This window comes from Chiloscyllium plagiosum, chromosome 10, assembly GCF_004010195.1.
Source record: "Chiloscyllium plagiosum isolate BGI_BamShark_2017 chromosome 10, ASM401019v2, whole genome shotgun sequence".
Lineage (NCBI taxonomy): Eukaryota > Metazoa > Chordata > Chondrichthyes > Orectolobiformes > Hemiscylliidae > Chiloscyllium > Chiloscyllium plagiosum.
This window is the reverse complement of record NC_057719.1, coordinates 50929606-50944102: the sequence shown is the minus strand read 5'-3', so window position 1 is coordinate 50944102 and position 14497 is coordinate 50929606. Positions and strand designations below refer to the sequence as shown.

At 40.2% G+C, this 14497-nt stretch overlaps 1 protein-coding gene across 8 annotated transcripts in view; it reads right to left on the bottom strand.

Moving 5' to 3' along the window:
- The window catches only part of kiaa0586 (KIAA0586 ortholog), a 515789-nt gene that overhangs the window by 31784 nt on the left and 469508 nt on the right, over window positions 1-14497 (bottom strand). The window contains exons 32-33 of one of the 8 annotated variants that reach the window (XR_006312780.1): window positions 6583-6783; window positions 3017-3104 (exon numbers count right to left, since the gene is read on the bottom strand). The exons of 5 other annotated variants lie outside the window; for them this stretch is intronic. Coding sequence is in view for 2 of the 3 variants with exons in the window: in XM_043697763.1 (XP_043553698.1) it covers window positions 8534-8649 (116 nt within the window). In the remaining variant the exon portion in view is untranslated. Of the gene's footprint in view, window positions 1-2981; window positions 3105-6582; window positions 6784-8509; window positions 8650-14497 lie in introns of those variants that run through there. 2 more of the 8 variants (XM_043697765.1, XM_043697763.1) reach the window with 2 other exon arrangements.

Below are 14497 nucleotides of genomic sequence, written 5' to 3'. Positions count from 1 at the left end.
AGGGAGGGATTTTCAGCTACTTTCATATTTTTTCTAAAGTCTTTTTCCTTCTCATTACCTAACTAAAGGAAAGCATCATTTTAATTAGTCACCATTCTCTGATGTTTTGTTTTGTTTGACAATGGATTTGTACAAAGAAAGTGTTGCAGTAAATATTTTACAGATACCTCTGTGCCTAAGTGTTCGCCTGATTAAAAATTGATTTTGCTTTACAAGTTAACCCCCTCAAAGAGCCAAGGGAACGATCTTCAGAATCTAATGATAAAAAATTGATTAAAATTTCAAATCTTTGCTTCTGAAATAAAACAACTGGGGAAATGCATGATAGAATTTGATGTTATGAAGTGAGTAAGATGCCTCAGGTACTTACCTAATATTGACAGCTTTGACTATTTGATGGAAATGCTGGGGAAAGGAAGCTTGGGTATTTTTTAGAAAAATACTGAAAAATGTTTTGTTGTGAATAATCTAGATTTTTCATAATATTGCTTCAGAATATTACATGTATAAAATAGCTGAATTTATTAGATTTTTTACCTCCACTGAAAATACACTTCTACCATATTCATTCAGTCGACAGCTGAAATAATCAGGAATGATTTTGCTGTTTCAAGTTGAAATTAGCTCTGATTTACAATGGGTCTGTTCCAATAAAAAATTCTTGGCCTAACCCATATCCAGTAATAACATTAAGCGCACACATTCCTAGTATCCATGGGGAGAGGGAGTAGTTAGGACCACAACCGACCTTCCTGACACTGGTTGAAGTATTCATGCAGACAAAAATTAACTATAAGCGCACTAGACTCTGTGCAACATCTTGACTATGTATGCGAAAAGCTTTCACTGTAGGCCCGATACATAGCCTGAGGCTTTCCTGCTTGCTTCTGAGAATGTTTTCTTGTGCCCCTGTGCTTTTGGCTCTGTTCCAAACACCCTTGCAGCCTCTTCATGGCTTTTCATACTGAGCCTCGAAGGGTTGACAGCTGCCTTGACTGCTGCTTCTCTCCAGGCTTTCCTGCTAATCCTGTCATATTTTGGGGGAGGGAGAAGTAAACAGACAATAAGTAAGAAAGCAAAGCATTAGAGAGAGTATGAAAGCTTCCATGAAAAGAAGAAAGTGGAAAGCAAACTTTAACCAGCTTGTAAACAGGAGCTTTAAATAAATAGATTTATCCTTATAAAATAAATACAGCCTCAACTGAAAGGGGTAGGGGGAGAAACTTCACTTTGACCTGCTTTTAGGGTGAGGGGATGGGGAGCTGCAAAACCCATAAGCTACTCCAGTTGAAACAGGCACCATATAAACCTTCTGCTTGCTCTTTAATGAAATGATTTCAGTTGCTACCTGGTTAAATAGTTAACAGGAAAGCCAAGTATCAGAGCGAATTAAATGCACATCTTAAAGGCAGCTGCTCCTCTGAAAACATGATGCATTTGTTCTGCAGAGGCAGCAGATTGTCTACCCAAGAAGGAAAAGCAAGAAAATGGAGGAATAGGAAAGTCAGGTCTCTGGTATTTGAAGGTGTTGGTGACAGTAGCTCAGGTGGAAGCAAGGAGGAGAGACAGCAAGTATCGACAGGAGGCCAGGAAGCCCTTGATTTTTTTTTAATGATGATTAATACACAACATGCCTATCATTTACCCATAGCTAATCTTGAGCAATTGACACTCATGCCCAACAATCTGATATCCCACCTTGCCCTCCCACTTATACCAAATGCTGCTAGTTTTTCTCTCAACTTCTTGTTTCTACATTCTTTTAGCTATTACACTGTAGCAGGCACATCACCCAAATACACTGCAACACAATGACTGGACAAACTAGCCCATAACATGAAGGGAAATGATATGATGGTAGGAGACAGGCACTCTGACATTTCCTGAGCCCTCTGGAGGTTGTCAGTACTCCATATCATGGGGCCAGCTTTGACAGAGGTTACTCCATTCTTCATCACTGAGAACTTTCAGGATGATGTTGAGTTCCTTCCCTAATGCAACTTCGCAAATGTGACCTCACACCAATTGCTTTCCATCCAAGTCCCTTCCCTCAATTATCCCCTTTTGTATTTTTGCTTTCAGGTATCAAATATGTGTTACCCGGCCAACCAATGCAGTCCCATGTTGAAGGGTTTGATGAAGAAATAGTCATTTGACATGACACTTTCAACCACCAGCTGATAAATTGACTGTGTGCTGACTTAAGTGGACTATGGAGGCTCATGTGTTAAGATTCAAATTACTATATTTCTACAGACTAAAGGACACAGGGATAGTACAGGAAAATGATGAAGTAGAAGATCAGCCTGATCTGACTAATTGAATGGCAGTGATTTGAAGGGTTGAATGGTCTGCTATCTTACTACTTATTGTCTTGAGGGTTGTTTGGGGTCACTGGGCATTAAAAGCCTGCAGCTAGGCCAACAGGAAAAGAATGTTTGTGTGCTAGCTCTCCAAATCAGCAGAATACAGGTAGGTTCTGCTGCAGGGACACATTAATTTGATTAGAATGTTAATGGGGTGGCGAACAAGAAAATACTGATGTTCTTGTATTTGGCACCTTGACAAGCTTGCTAAACAGTACGTTTGTCATTGCCAAGAAACTTAATGGAGTTGGGCTTCATGTTTCCAAGGACCTTTGTACAGATCTTGGTATCCATTATTCCCTCCTTGGAAGTGGTGGCCAACTCCATGAGGGCATTGGCAGACACACCCGTGATGGAGTGTTTGATGTCTGAGTTTCCACTACAGCATAGACAGAAGCCACCAAAAATCAGAGATGCAATAAAAATTAAAGTGAGGTCATCACTACTATATTTTGTGTCATTGTCACACTGCCTCGCATTAATCAATGGATCAGAGCTTGCAGGCGGTTGTACATTTGAGTAGTGCTTTTGTTCCATGGTTTATGAACCTCTTGTGTCAGGATGACAATACCTATATATTCACCATTGTCACTCCAAGAACATCATTCAACCAACCTTCAAAGCAATCTTCAGTATCCCCCAATGATGTTCAGCAGCCTTCCGCCAGCCATGCTGCAGCCTCTGGAGTATTATTATTGAGGAGCACTGAGCCAGGCCAAGATAACTGTAATACTGGAACTAAAGGTATGCACAATGATGAATATGATTTTGTATTTATTATCGAGTGCTCTTTGATACAATCAATTAAGATTTTTTTTGTTAGTGATTTTAATTTTCAGATTTTGCACTAATGGATCCTGTGATTAGTACATAACAGATAGAACAAAATGGGAAATGTGTAAATATTGTGTTCTTAAGTGAGTCAGTGTCACAGTGCCTACTCGTGAAAAACCTGTCTTTAGTGAAGCTACCTTGATTCCTCCTCTTCTTCTCATGATGGAAAGTCTGTGTGCTCTGCAACCTATCAAAAGCCTGCTGTGTAATGGAAGATATTATCAGCAGATCAGACAGAGGAGCCATTGCTTCAGAACACCAAAGGTTGGGCCCACAACATTTCTGGTTGCTGAATGGTTTTTGTTAAGAGCACACTGTCTTAGTGTAGTCAGGTAACAAGATATTAGTCAGTGGAAATCTCTTATCACTCAGCTGCCAACTTTTGGGTCAATGTGGGAGCTCAAAGTTGGGAGGTACAACTGACTGTCATGAGATGAAGGCATTGTGACTGCTGTCAGGTTTGCAGGCATTCAAGGAAAATCCAAAAGGATTTTCTGACCATGGTCATGCATTAACTGAATGTTCATAGTGATGACCTTTGTAGTTGGGGAACATCTCCCTGCAGAAACATATGCACAAAGTTGATTGGACCCTTCCTCACTAGGAATCCTGCCAATCTAATGGAAGGTGGTACATTGTCTGGATGTTTCCAGTGTATGCATGGCTTGTCTACACTTGTGCACTGTCAGTTAAGACACACTGCCTGCTACAGAAGACAACCATTGTGTGATTCATTTGCGGTCATCTGAATCAAAAGCAATGAAAACAGATTGGAAAAGAAACACAAAGTCCTTCTCCCAATTCCTTCAATGTTTTATGTGCAACATCTGGCACTGGGATTAAAAATAGATAAATCCCCAAAAATGTGGTGTTGGGTATTTTGAAAAGTATTAGACAATTCCCCAGGACTAGATGGGCTCTCATAGAGTCACAGAATTGTACAGCAGAGAAACAGACCTTTTGGTCCAACACATCCATGCTGCGATATCTTAAATTAATCTAGTCCCATTTGGCAGCATTTGGCCCATATCCCTCTAAACCATTCCTATTCATATATCGATTCAGATGCCTTTTAAATGTTGTAATTATGCCAAACTCCTCCACCTCCTCTGGCAGCTTGTTCCTCTGCATGAAAACATTGTCCCTTGGGTCCCTTTTAAATCTTTCCCCTCTCACTGTAAACCTATGCCCTCTAGTTTTGGACTCCTCTACCCTAGGAAGAAGACTTTGGCTATTGACCCAATCCATGCTGCTCAAGATATTATAAACCTCTATAAGGTCACCCTTCAGCCTCTGAATCTCCAGGGAAAATAGCCCCAGCCTATTCAGCCTCTCCGTATAGATGAAATTCTCCAAACCCGGCAACATACGTGTAAATCTTTTTTGAATGCTTTCAAGTTTAACTGTAGTTCATGAAAACATCCAAAATGGTGCATGATAGAGAATCATGACTGTGAGAGCTGTTCCTTTTTTTTGAGTTTTTTTTTCAGTGCTTGAGCTGATTTCCTCTATTTTTCTTGGAGCAGTGATTACTATTTTTATAAGTTTTTTTTTGCTTTATTTAGAACTTTTGTTTTGAATCTATTCCAGAATACTGAGGTAGAAAATTATTGGGGTCTTATATGAAATGTCTGTATCCTCTTTAGTCACGAGAGGTCCCAAAGGACTGGAGAATAGCCAATGTTGCTGCTTTAAAAAGGTCAACAGGGATGATATGGGAAATTACAGCCCAGTAAACCTTACGTTGCTGGTAAAGAAATATTTGGAGAAGATTCTTAGGGTCAGGATTTACTCACATTTTGAAAAATATGGACTTATTAGAAGTAGGCAGCATGGCTTTGTGAGGGGAATGTTGCGTTTCTCAAATTTGATTGAGTTCTTTGAAGCAGTGACAAAGATGATTTAGGGCATTGTCAAACTTTAGCAAGGCCTTTAACAATGTCCTTAATGGCAAGTCAATACAGAGGGTGAAGCCACATTGGATCAGTAGTGAGCTGGTAAGATGGATACAGAACTGACTTGACTATAGACAGAATAGCAGTGGAAGCTTGTTTCTCTGACTGGAGATTGTGACCAGTGGTGTTCCAAAGGGTTCTGTGCTAGGGCACTTATTAGTGATATATAAATAATTTGGAGCAGAATGCAGATGGTTAGATTTAGTAAGTTTGTAGAAGACCTGCAGATAGTGAGGAGGATTGCCAGAGGATACAGCTTGAGTGGAGGAAAGGCAGATGGAATTAAATCCAGACAAATGCAAGTTAATGCATTTTGGAAGGTCTAATGCAGAAGGCAAGTATACAGTGAATAGCAGAATCTTTCGAAGCACTAACATAGAGGGATTTAGGTGTATAGTTTCATAGTACACTGAAAGTGGCAAAAAAAAGTGGATAAGTTAGTCAAGTAGCTATGGCATGAATACACAAATTGGCAAATCATGTTGCACTTACAGAACTTTAGTAAGGCCGTATTTCAAAATATTACATATAATTCTGGTTGCCACCCTATCAGAAGGATGTAGAGGTTTTGGAAAGGGAATAGAAATGGTTTACCAGGATGTTGCCTTGTTTGGAGGATATTAGCTATGAGAAGAGATTGGACAAACTTCATTTGTTTTCACTTGAGTGTCAGAGGCTGAGGGGCAATCTGATAGAAGTTTACAAAATTGAGAGGCATGGCTAGAATGGGTCATTGGAATCTTTTTCCCAGGGTAGAAATACCAGAAGACGTAGGTTTAAGGTAAAAAGGGGTGAGTTTTAAAGAGATGAAGGATTTTTTTTTACACAGAGAATGGTAGGTGGAACACACTGCCAGAGGAGTGATAAAAGCAGATGGAGTAGCAATGCTTAAGTTGCATCTTGATGGATATATGAAAACAGGCAGGCAAGAGAGGGAAACAGACTGCATTGAGGCAAAAGGTTTTTAGTTTAGAAGGGTGTCATGTGTTGGTACAGACTTAGTGGGCCAAAGAGGCTTTGCTGTGCTGTTACTGTTCTTAGTTCTTTAATTATTTCCTTACTAATGCATGATTATTGTTTTATGTATTCATAACCTTAACAATTTCCTTCAATTGTTGTAAATATGGTAGCTAAGTACTCATTGAGAAACATTTCCACTTCCTCACTTTAGCCATAATTGCACTATGCTTTTGAGATTCTCCAACTCCTTTTTCAATGGTTTCCCTTTCCTAAAAAGGTCCTCCACAGTGGTTGCATGATTTTCCATAATTGTTTTTGACTCCTTGTACAGTTTTATGCATTTGTTTGCATTCCAGTTGTGGAATACATTTCTCATGCCTGCGTTATTGTAATATATCTTTAAAGAAGGCACTAGTTGATTGAATTGTTCTTTAATCATGGTCTTTTAAATTTTAACAAGGACTTACTCAAGCAATCTCCTGCCATGTCTATGGAACGGTCCTCAGAAAAGGCTGCAAATGGCGTCTTCACTTTTTATTTGTTCACGGAATGTGGGTATCACTGGTCAGGGCAACTTTTAATGCTCATCTCTAATTATATAGAGGTGGGGGCTAAGAGTCAACCACATTGCTGTGAGTCTGGAGACACATGAAGGCAGATTTCCTTCCCTAAAGAAAATCAATTAACCAGATAGATTTTTAGAACAATTGACAGAGGCTACGTGTCTGTAATTAGGCTAGATAATCCAGATTTTTATTGAATTCAAATTTCACCATCTGCCATGGTGGGATTTGAACTCTTGACCCTCAAGCATTTTAACCTGGGGTTCTGAATTAATAGCCCTGTAACACCGTCATTACACTATCAACGCTCCCTTAATTTTTACCTATTCCATTTGTTCAGAGGCTCCAAGATTCTCTCAAATTTCTGCAAAGAAATGGAGAGAACTCTCACAGAAGCTCAGGGCTAATGTCTGTTTACACCAAATAATCAATTTTACTTTCTCACATTATCAGATTTGATTCACAAAACATTGCTTCAAGCATTTTTGCCAAAGTATTGTAAAGAAATTAATTCAGCAATAAAATTGTTCAAAAGCCAAAAAGAAGCACTCTTCAAAATGTTCTAAGTATTGAAGATTATGTAATTTTAAGACAACTTTTATTCTAACTAAAATTCTGCTGAAATGGTAATATTGGACTTCTAAATTCTGTCCCTTCACTGTAATGGATAAACCTGAGGTACGTGCAATATTGAACTTTATTTATGAGACTGGATATCTGCAGACACACGCTGGGTGTTCTGAAAGTGCTTGTCAGTGAAATATGATCAATTCCTGCCTGTTGTGTTGCCATAGTGGACCTCAAGTATGACTCGGAAAGTGTTGGCGCCAAGATTAGAAGGGGACTGAGTAGGAGCTGACAACAGGCCCTGCTCCTTCCATTTCCACAGACCTGCTTTTAAAACAATTCAAATTTGACATTCTTCAGAGTTAAATTCAAGTTCACATGTTGATAGGTATATTTTACAAAACTTAGTTTAAATGGTGATCAGTCTCTTGTTGGTCCTTTTAAGAATTGTTGATTAATAAAATGTGAGATATAGATAGATACCAGCTGCATTCAGAGCAAAACAGTTTGGAAAGGAGACATGAAAAAAAGATTCTAGACCCCTTTCTTGCAAATGATGTTGACAATGCTTGCTTAATGCAGAGGACTGCAGGCTCTGGAAGGTGTTTAGATGCCTGTACCAATATGGTGGCTGCTACACTCTGCTGAAAGTGTACCCCACAGTTCTCACACTGTATATTAAATGTTTTTCTAATCTATTTTTATGGTTGTAAAATGAGAGCAAAATTATCCATTCTCAGACCTCTTGTAATAACACAGAGTTTGGGAAGAATGCTTTTCATTGGCAAAATTGAAGGCAGGAAGGAAAGGACTGAAGTTAACAGATTAATGGAATTTATTTAACAGACATGAGTTAAAAGTTACTCCCATGTAGCTAGCAATGATTTAAATTAATATTATTAATAATAATTAATACGAAATTAAAATGACATGAGATGAAGCAACTCATTTCAATTGGCAGCTGAAGCAATCACTCCTTTTTATGTTCTGCTCACGTGCAGTGCAACATGCTAATAGTTGCTGAGCTCCTTGAACTGACAGTATTGTGCCATAAGCCTGTACATCACACTTTGAATATCAATGTGGAAAATGCAAGAAGCTATATAAGCTAAAGAAAAACACTTATGTAGTTCATAAATATTGAAGAACTATGTCAAACTAAAGCTCTTGCAAACTAAAAGCATTCCAGAAGAGGGAGAAAAAGGAATGTCATTGTAATCAGGGATAATACAGTCCAGGGAATAGACACTGTTTTCTGTGGCCAGTATTGAGAGTCCCAAAAGCCGTGTTAATTGCCTGGTGTTGGGTTCGGGCATCTCATCTGGGCTGCAGAGGAACTTGGAGTGGTATAGATAGATCCAGTTGTGGCCCATGTAGGTATCAATGGACAGAAAGTGAGAGGATCTGTGGAGTGAATATGAGCGAAATGAAAAGGCAGAATCAAAAAGGTAATAATCTCTGGTTACTATCTGAGCCATGAACAAATTGGTACAGGGTCGATAAGATTAAGAAGTAAAAGCGTGGCTCAAACGTTGATATGGGAGAAACACATTCAAATGCATGGAATACATCAGTTCTGAAGAAGGATGGAGCTGTTCTGATGGGACAGGCTACAGCTGTGCTTTTTCCAGTGCCACACTTTATCGACTCTGATTCTCCAGTATCTGCAGACCTCACTATCTCCTATAGCTGAGTCATGCAGGTACCAGAGTTCTGGTTGATTGAAATAACGAGGACTGTCGATAGAGCTTTCGACTAGTTAGCAGTAGGGGTGGGTTCAATTGCATAGAAAATTATGGAAACAGTTGGAGGGCTCAGGAGAGATTATTAAAGTTTCCAGAACATGTAATAGGCCAGAGACTATGAACAGAAGATAAGGGGACAACTATGAGAAGGGGACTGTCAATGCAGGACTGAGAGAATTGTACTTAAATGAGCTTGTCGCACAGATTAAAATTGACACAGCTGCAAGGTAATCAGAGCTGGGAACCAAATATCCAAGGATAGGTGTTCTATCAAAAGGACAGGCAGATGGACAGAGGTGCCTTGTTAGCAAGAAATGAATTTAGATTTATAGCAAGAAGTGACATAGGATCAGAAGGAGAAGAATCTGTCTGGGTAGAGTTGAGGAACCACAAAGAAAAAAAAAGACCCTGATGGGAGTTATGGACAGTGTCCCAGCAGTAGTCAGGATGTGAGCCAGAAAATAAATTAGGAGGGAGAAGACGCATACAATCATGGGGGACTTCAACATAAAGGTGGTCTGGGAAAATCGGGTTGGTAGTGGATCCAAGAAAAGAAATTCATGGACTGTTTATCAGAGATGGACTTTTAGGAGCAGCTTGTGGTAGACTCCATTAGAGAACAGGCAGTTTTGGATCTGGTGATGTGTAATGAGGCAGATTTGAATAAGGAGCTTGAGAACATCGAACATAACAGTGCAGTACAGACCATTCACTCCTCAATGTTGCACTGACCTGTGGAACCAATCTGAAGTCCATTTAATCTGCACTATTCCATTCTCGTTCATATGCCTATCCAATGATCATTTAAATGTCCTTAAATTTGGTGAGTCTACTACTGTTGCAAGCTGTGCGTTCCATACCCCTACGACGCTCTGAGTAAAGAACTACCTCTGACATCTGTCCAATATCTATCACCCCACAATTTAAAGCTATGTCCCCTGGTGATAGCCATTACCTCCGAAAAAAAGGTTCTGCCCTATCTAACCCTCTGATTATCTTATATGTCTCAATTAAGTCACATCTCAACCTTCTTCTCTCTAACAAAAACAGCCTCAAATCCCTCAGTCTTTCCTCATAAAACCTGCCCTCCGTACCAGGCAACATCCTAGTAAATTTCCTCTGAATCCTTTCCAAAGCTTCCATATCCTTCCTATAATGCGATGACCAGAACTGTATGCAATATTCCAAGTGCGGCCGCATCAGAGTTTTGTGCAGCTGCAGCATGACCTCATGGTTCCGAAACTGAATCCCTCTATCAATAAAAGCTTCACCTGAGGAGAAGGAACCCCAAGGGGAAGTGACCATAATACAATAGAATTCACCCAGCAGTTTGAGAGGGAGAAGCTTGAATCAGATGCAACAATATCATAATTCAGTAACGATAACTACAAAGACATGAGGGAGAGGAGCTGGCCAGAGTTTATTGGAAGGGAGCCTACTTTTTAAGGTTCTAATTTCTTAAATGGCAACCCCAACCCCTCTGTCCACCTGTCCATCCTTTCATTAGGATGAGTACCCTTGGATAGTTAGTTTCTGACCCTGATCAGCCACATCTGTGATACCCACAACACTGTACCTGCCAATTTCAATCTCCGTTAAAAATCTCACAACACCAGCTAGTAGTCCAACAGGTTTATTTAGAAGCACTAGCACTGCTTCTTCATCAGGTGGTTGTGTTCAATTTCATTTACCTTGTTTTGTATAACGTGCACATTTAAGTACAACACCCTCGGCTCTGCATTGACTACTCTCTTTTCATATTTATCCCCTTATTTGCTGTGTTTGAAGTTAGGTTCTTGACCCTTTCTATATTCTCTGTCCGATTACGTATTCTGGAATCTTCTTAATAATCTCTCCTGAACCAGCTCAGAATTATTTCAATGGTTACTTTATCTCGATTAGAATTGGGTGCACAATTTGGTGAGCATGTCACTGACATGTCTCTGCAGCTGGCCAAAAGCACCCAGGGGATTACCAGAAACTGGACACCTAGTCAGTCCCAGGCAGAACGTGATCAAATGGTCTCAGCCATTCATGACCTCAGCAAAATGCAGACAGATACAGGAACAGCAGGCAGGTTTGTCAGAAGCACTCGGTAAGCTCAATTGAAGGATGGACAGCTTTACTGAATAAGTGGACAGTCAGAGTATTGAGTATAGGAGTTGGAAGGTCATGGTGTGGCTGTACAGGACATTGGATAGGCAACCTTTGGAATACTGCATTCAATTCTGGTCTCCCTGCTATAGGAAGGATGTTGTGTAACTGGACATGGTTCAGAAAAAAATTACAAGGATGTTGCCAGGGTTGGAGGATTTGAGCTATAGGGAGAGACTGAATAGGTTGATGTTCCCTGGAGCGTCAAAGGATGAGCGGTGACTTTATAGAAGTTTATAAAATCATGAGGGGCATGGATAGGGTGAATAGACAAGGTCTTTTTTCCCACGATAGGGAAGTCCAAAACTAGAGAGCATAGGTTTAAGGTGAGAGGGGAAAGATTTAAAAGGGACCTAAGGAGCAATGTTTTCATGCAGAGGATGGTGTGAATATGGAATGAGCTCCCAGAGGAGGTGGTGGAGGATGGTACAATTACAAAAATTAAAAGGCATGTGGATGGCTATTTGAGCAGCAAGGGTTTGGAGGGATATGGGCCAAATGCTGGCAAGTGGGACTAGATTAATGTAGAGTATCTGGTCAAATTAGACTGAAGGGCATGTTTCTGTGTTGTACATCTCTGACTCTATGATTACTGCAACTGCTTCTTGCAGAGCCTGAACTAAGTTACTCTACCCACTTTGTTGTGTTAGCTGTTTTATGTAGTTATTTCACTGTTGTCTCATGATTTGACATTGTAAAGTGAGTTCAACTGAGATACAAAAATCCTGCTCCCTCCATTCATCTTGCTCTCTTTTGTTTCTGTTCCTGTGATCTCTAAGGCCTTATCTTGAGCTTCTTATATTCAATTTATAGTCCGAGAGTACACAGCATAGAAAGAGACCCTTTGGCCTATCATGTATGTGTCATTCATTAAGCACCTATCTACTCTAAATCCCATTTCCCAAGTCTGTAGCCTTGTGTGCTGTGGGGTTTGAAGTCTATATAGTTCTTAACTTCTGCATGGATGCCTGCCTCTACAACCATTTCAAGCATTTTCAGATTTCCAAATACCCATCAACCTCTGGATGAAAATATTTCTCCTTAAAGCCCTATAAACATCTTGCCCCTTTTCTTAAACTTTATGACCCCCTGATAATTGACCCTCTGCTAAGGGAAAAAGTTTATTCCACTCTATGCCCCTTCAATTTTGTAGACCCAATCAGGTGCCCAATTTAACCTCCAAGATCATGGCTTTGGAGATTCCCAAACCCTTACTGGTACTACATTGTCCTCATGTAGAGGCGAGAGTAATCTTCATCAGTGAGAAGTCTCTGTCACTGTCACCGTCACCAATCTCTCACTGACTGAATACAGTGAAGCCCATGCATGGAGTTGCCTGCTTACCCCAGGACCTCCATCAACATTCACCAAGAAGCCTCCTGAGCATTACTGACCAAGACCCCAGGACTAACTGTGGCCTATCACCTGGACTGACTGTTGTTCTCAGATTGGTTGCTCTTAACTTGTAGGTCTGACTACAGCTGAATCCCTGGACTGCAGGGACAAGCATCTTTGCAGTCTGGTAGGACCAAGTGTGTGATTGACTGGAGCCAGCCCCATGGATCTGAAATCAGGTAAGTCCTTCGACTGACTGTGACAGTACCAGCTGCCTGACTGCAGCTAAACCTCACCTCACTAAGGACTGCTCCCCTTCAACTTTCCCATGTAGCCACGTGCTGGAAGCACATGTAGTGTGTTTGGTCCATAATTTGCTGGCACATGCTGCATGTGTTACTTTAATATAGCACAGTCCAATACAATGACATGTCCACCCCCTTGGTTATTCAGTGCTCCCCATTGTGACAAGTGTCCTGCCTCTTCCTCTATGCTAAAAAGCAATGTGAACTGCCTATTGTAATTCAGTACTAAAGTAAATCATCATGTGCTAAGATAGTAATGTGAAGTAGACAGAGACTGCAAAGTAATTGCAAAGTGAGTGAGTGTTAAGAAAGCAAGCCAAGAGTTAGGAGATGCATCCTGGGACCCTGTATGTAAAGAAACCTGGCAGAAGCTTGCGAGTCACAGGGTATCCACGAACTCCAAAGCAAAGTGCCAAAGTGGTGTGAGATTGGCCTGACAGCTTTCATTATGATGTCATGGAGGATCTAGGGATATTATAATGAAGAAACATTTGGAAGTGGGCCAGAACAACCAATTGGTGGGCTGCAGCTGCTGGTTACCTGAATAAAGTCATGAATTTGTGCCTTTTTTCCTTCCCAAAGTAAGAAGGAATTAAAGAATTGGAAGTAGGGTACAAATAAAGTGAGTTGGGGTACCAATGTAATGCACTACATGGAAATAAGTAGTCACAACTTGATGGCAAGATTCTGAAGTCACCATTTTAAGGTTCAAGGAGAAAATTGCAAAACTTTTTCTTAATGTTTTAATAATTGCTTCATTCTCCTTGTATTTTGCTGACCTCCACTGCTCTCACCACAGCAGGGAGTGAAAATTCCATCCCATGTTATTGAACACTTTTATATACTGATCTGACTACATCACATTTAATGTCAAAACTGTTGATGGAACAGTTCACAATACATATGGAACTAATAGGAATGTGTGCTGGTTCAAGTTCTGTGTTACTTGTTTTGTGGTAATAGTTCCAAGCTGTAAAGCACAGCTGTAAGGCTAACCCAGGCAGTTCTTTGTGCTTACTTTGATAATGGAGGGGGGGTGGGGGGGGCTACAAGTGTCAGGATAGAGGAAGGGCAGCAACGTTTGGCTGTGAAGTCTGACTAATGTAAAACAGATGGGCCTAAGATGAAGGCTAATACAAAAACAATCATGCCATTCAACATAGCTAACCTGCCACCTCAGCAAATCAAATGTAGGCAATAAGGGTATCAATTCGAATACAAACAAAAGACAGCCATATCACCATAGGCTTTGGATCTTTTTCTTATCAGAATAAGCAGAAGTCTATCAGAAAGAGAAGCATTTGTTTACAGGTTGTACAATCTCTATGTAATTTACACATGTATTTTATATATACATCAAAGGTATTTATATATAATACTAGCAGTTGCCAAAGGAGCTGAGTTCAGATTAAAATAGGTGATCCCTGAATAATTCCAATATTACTTCCTTTATTTATTCAAGAAAATCTTATCAGGAAACAGAGAGAATCATTGGAATCCTTCTTGAATGCTCTTCACTTTTCAGGAAAAGAAAGTGTGCAATGCACGTCACTACCGACAATAACCATCACACAGCAAATGTATAGGTTGTCAGGTAAAAAGATATTGGATTTCATTGCATGTAATACTATTGCTATTCTCCACAGATCTGGGGAGGCATCACAGCATCAAAGAATCCTGCTGACTCCAAACCCTTTTCCATTTGGTCCATGA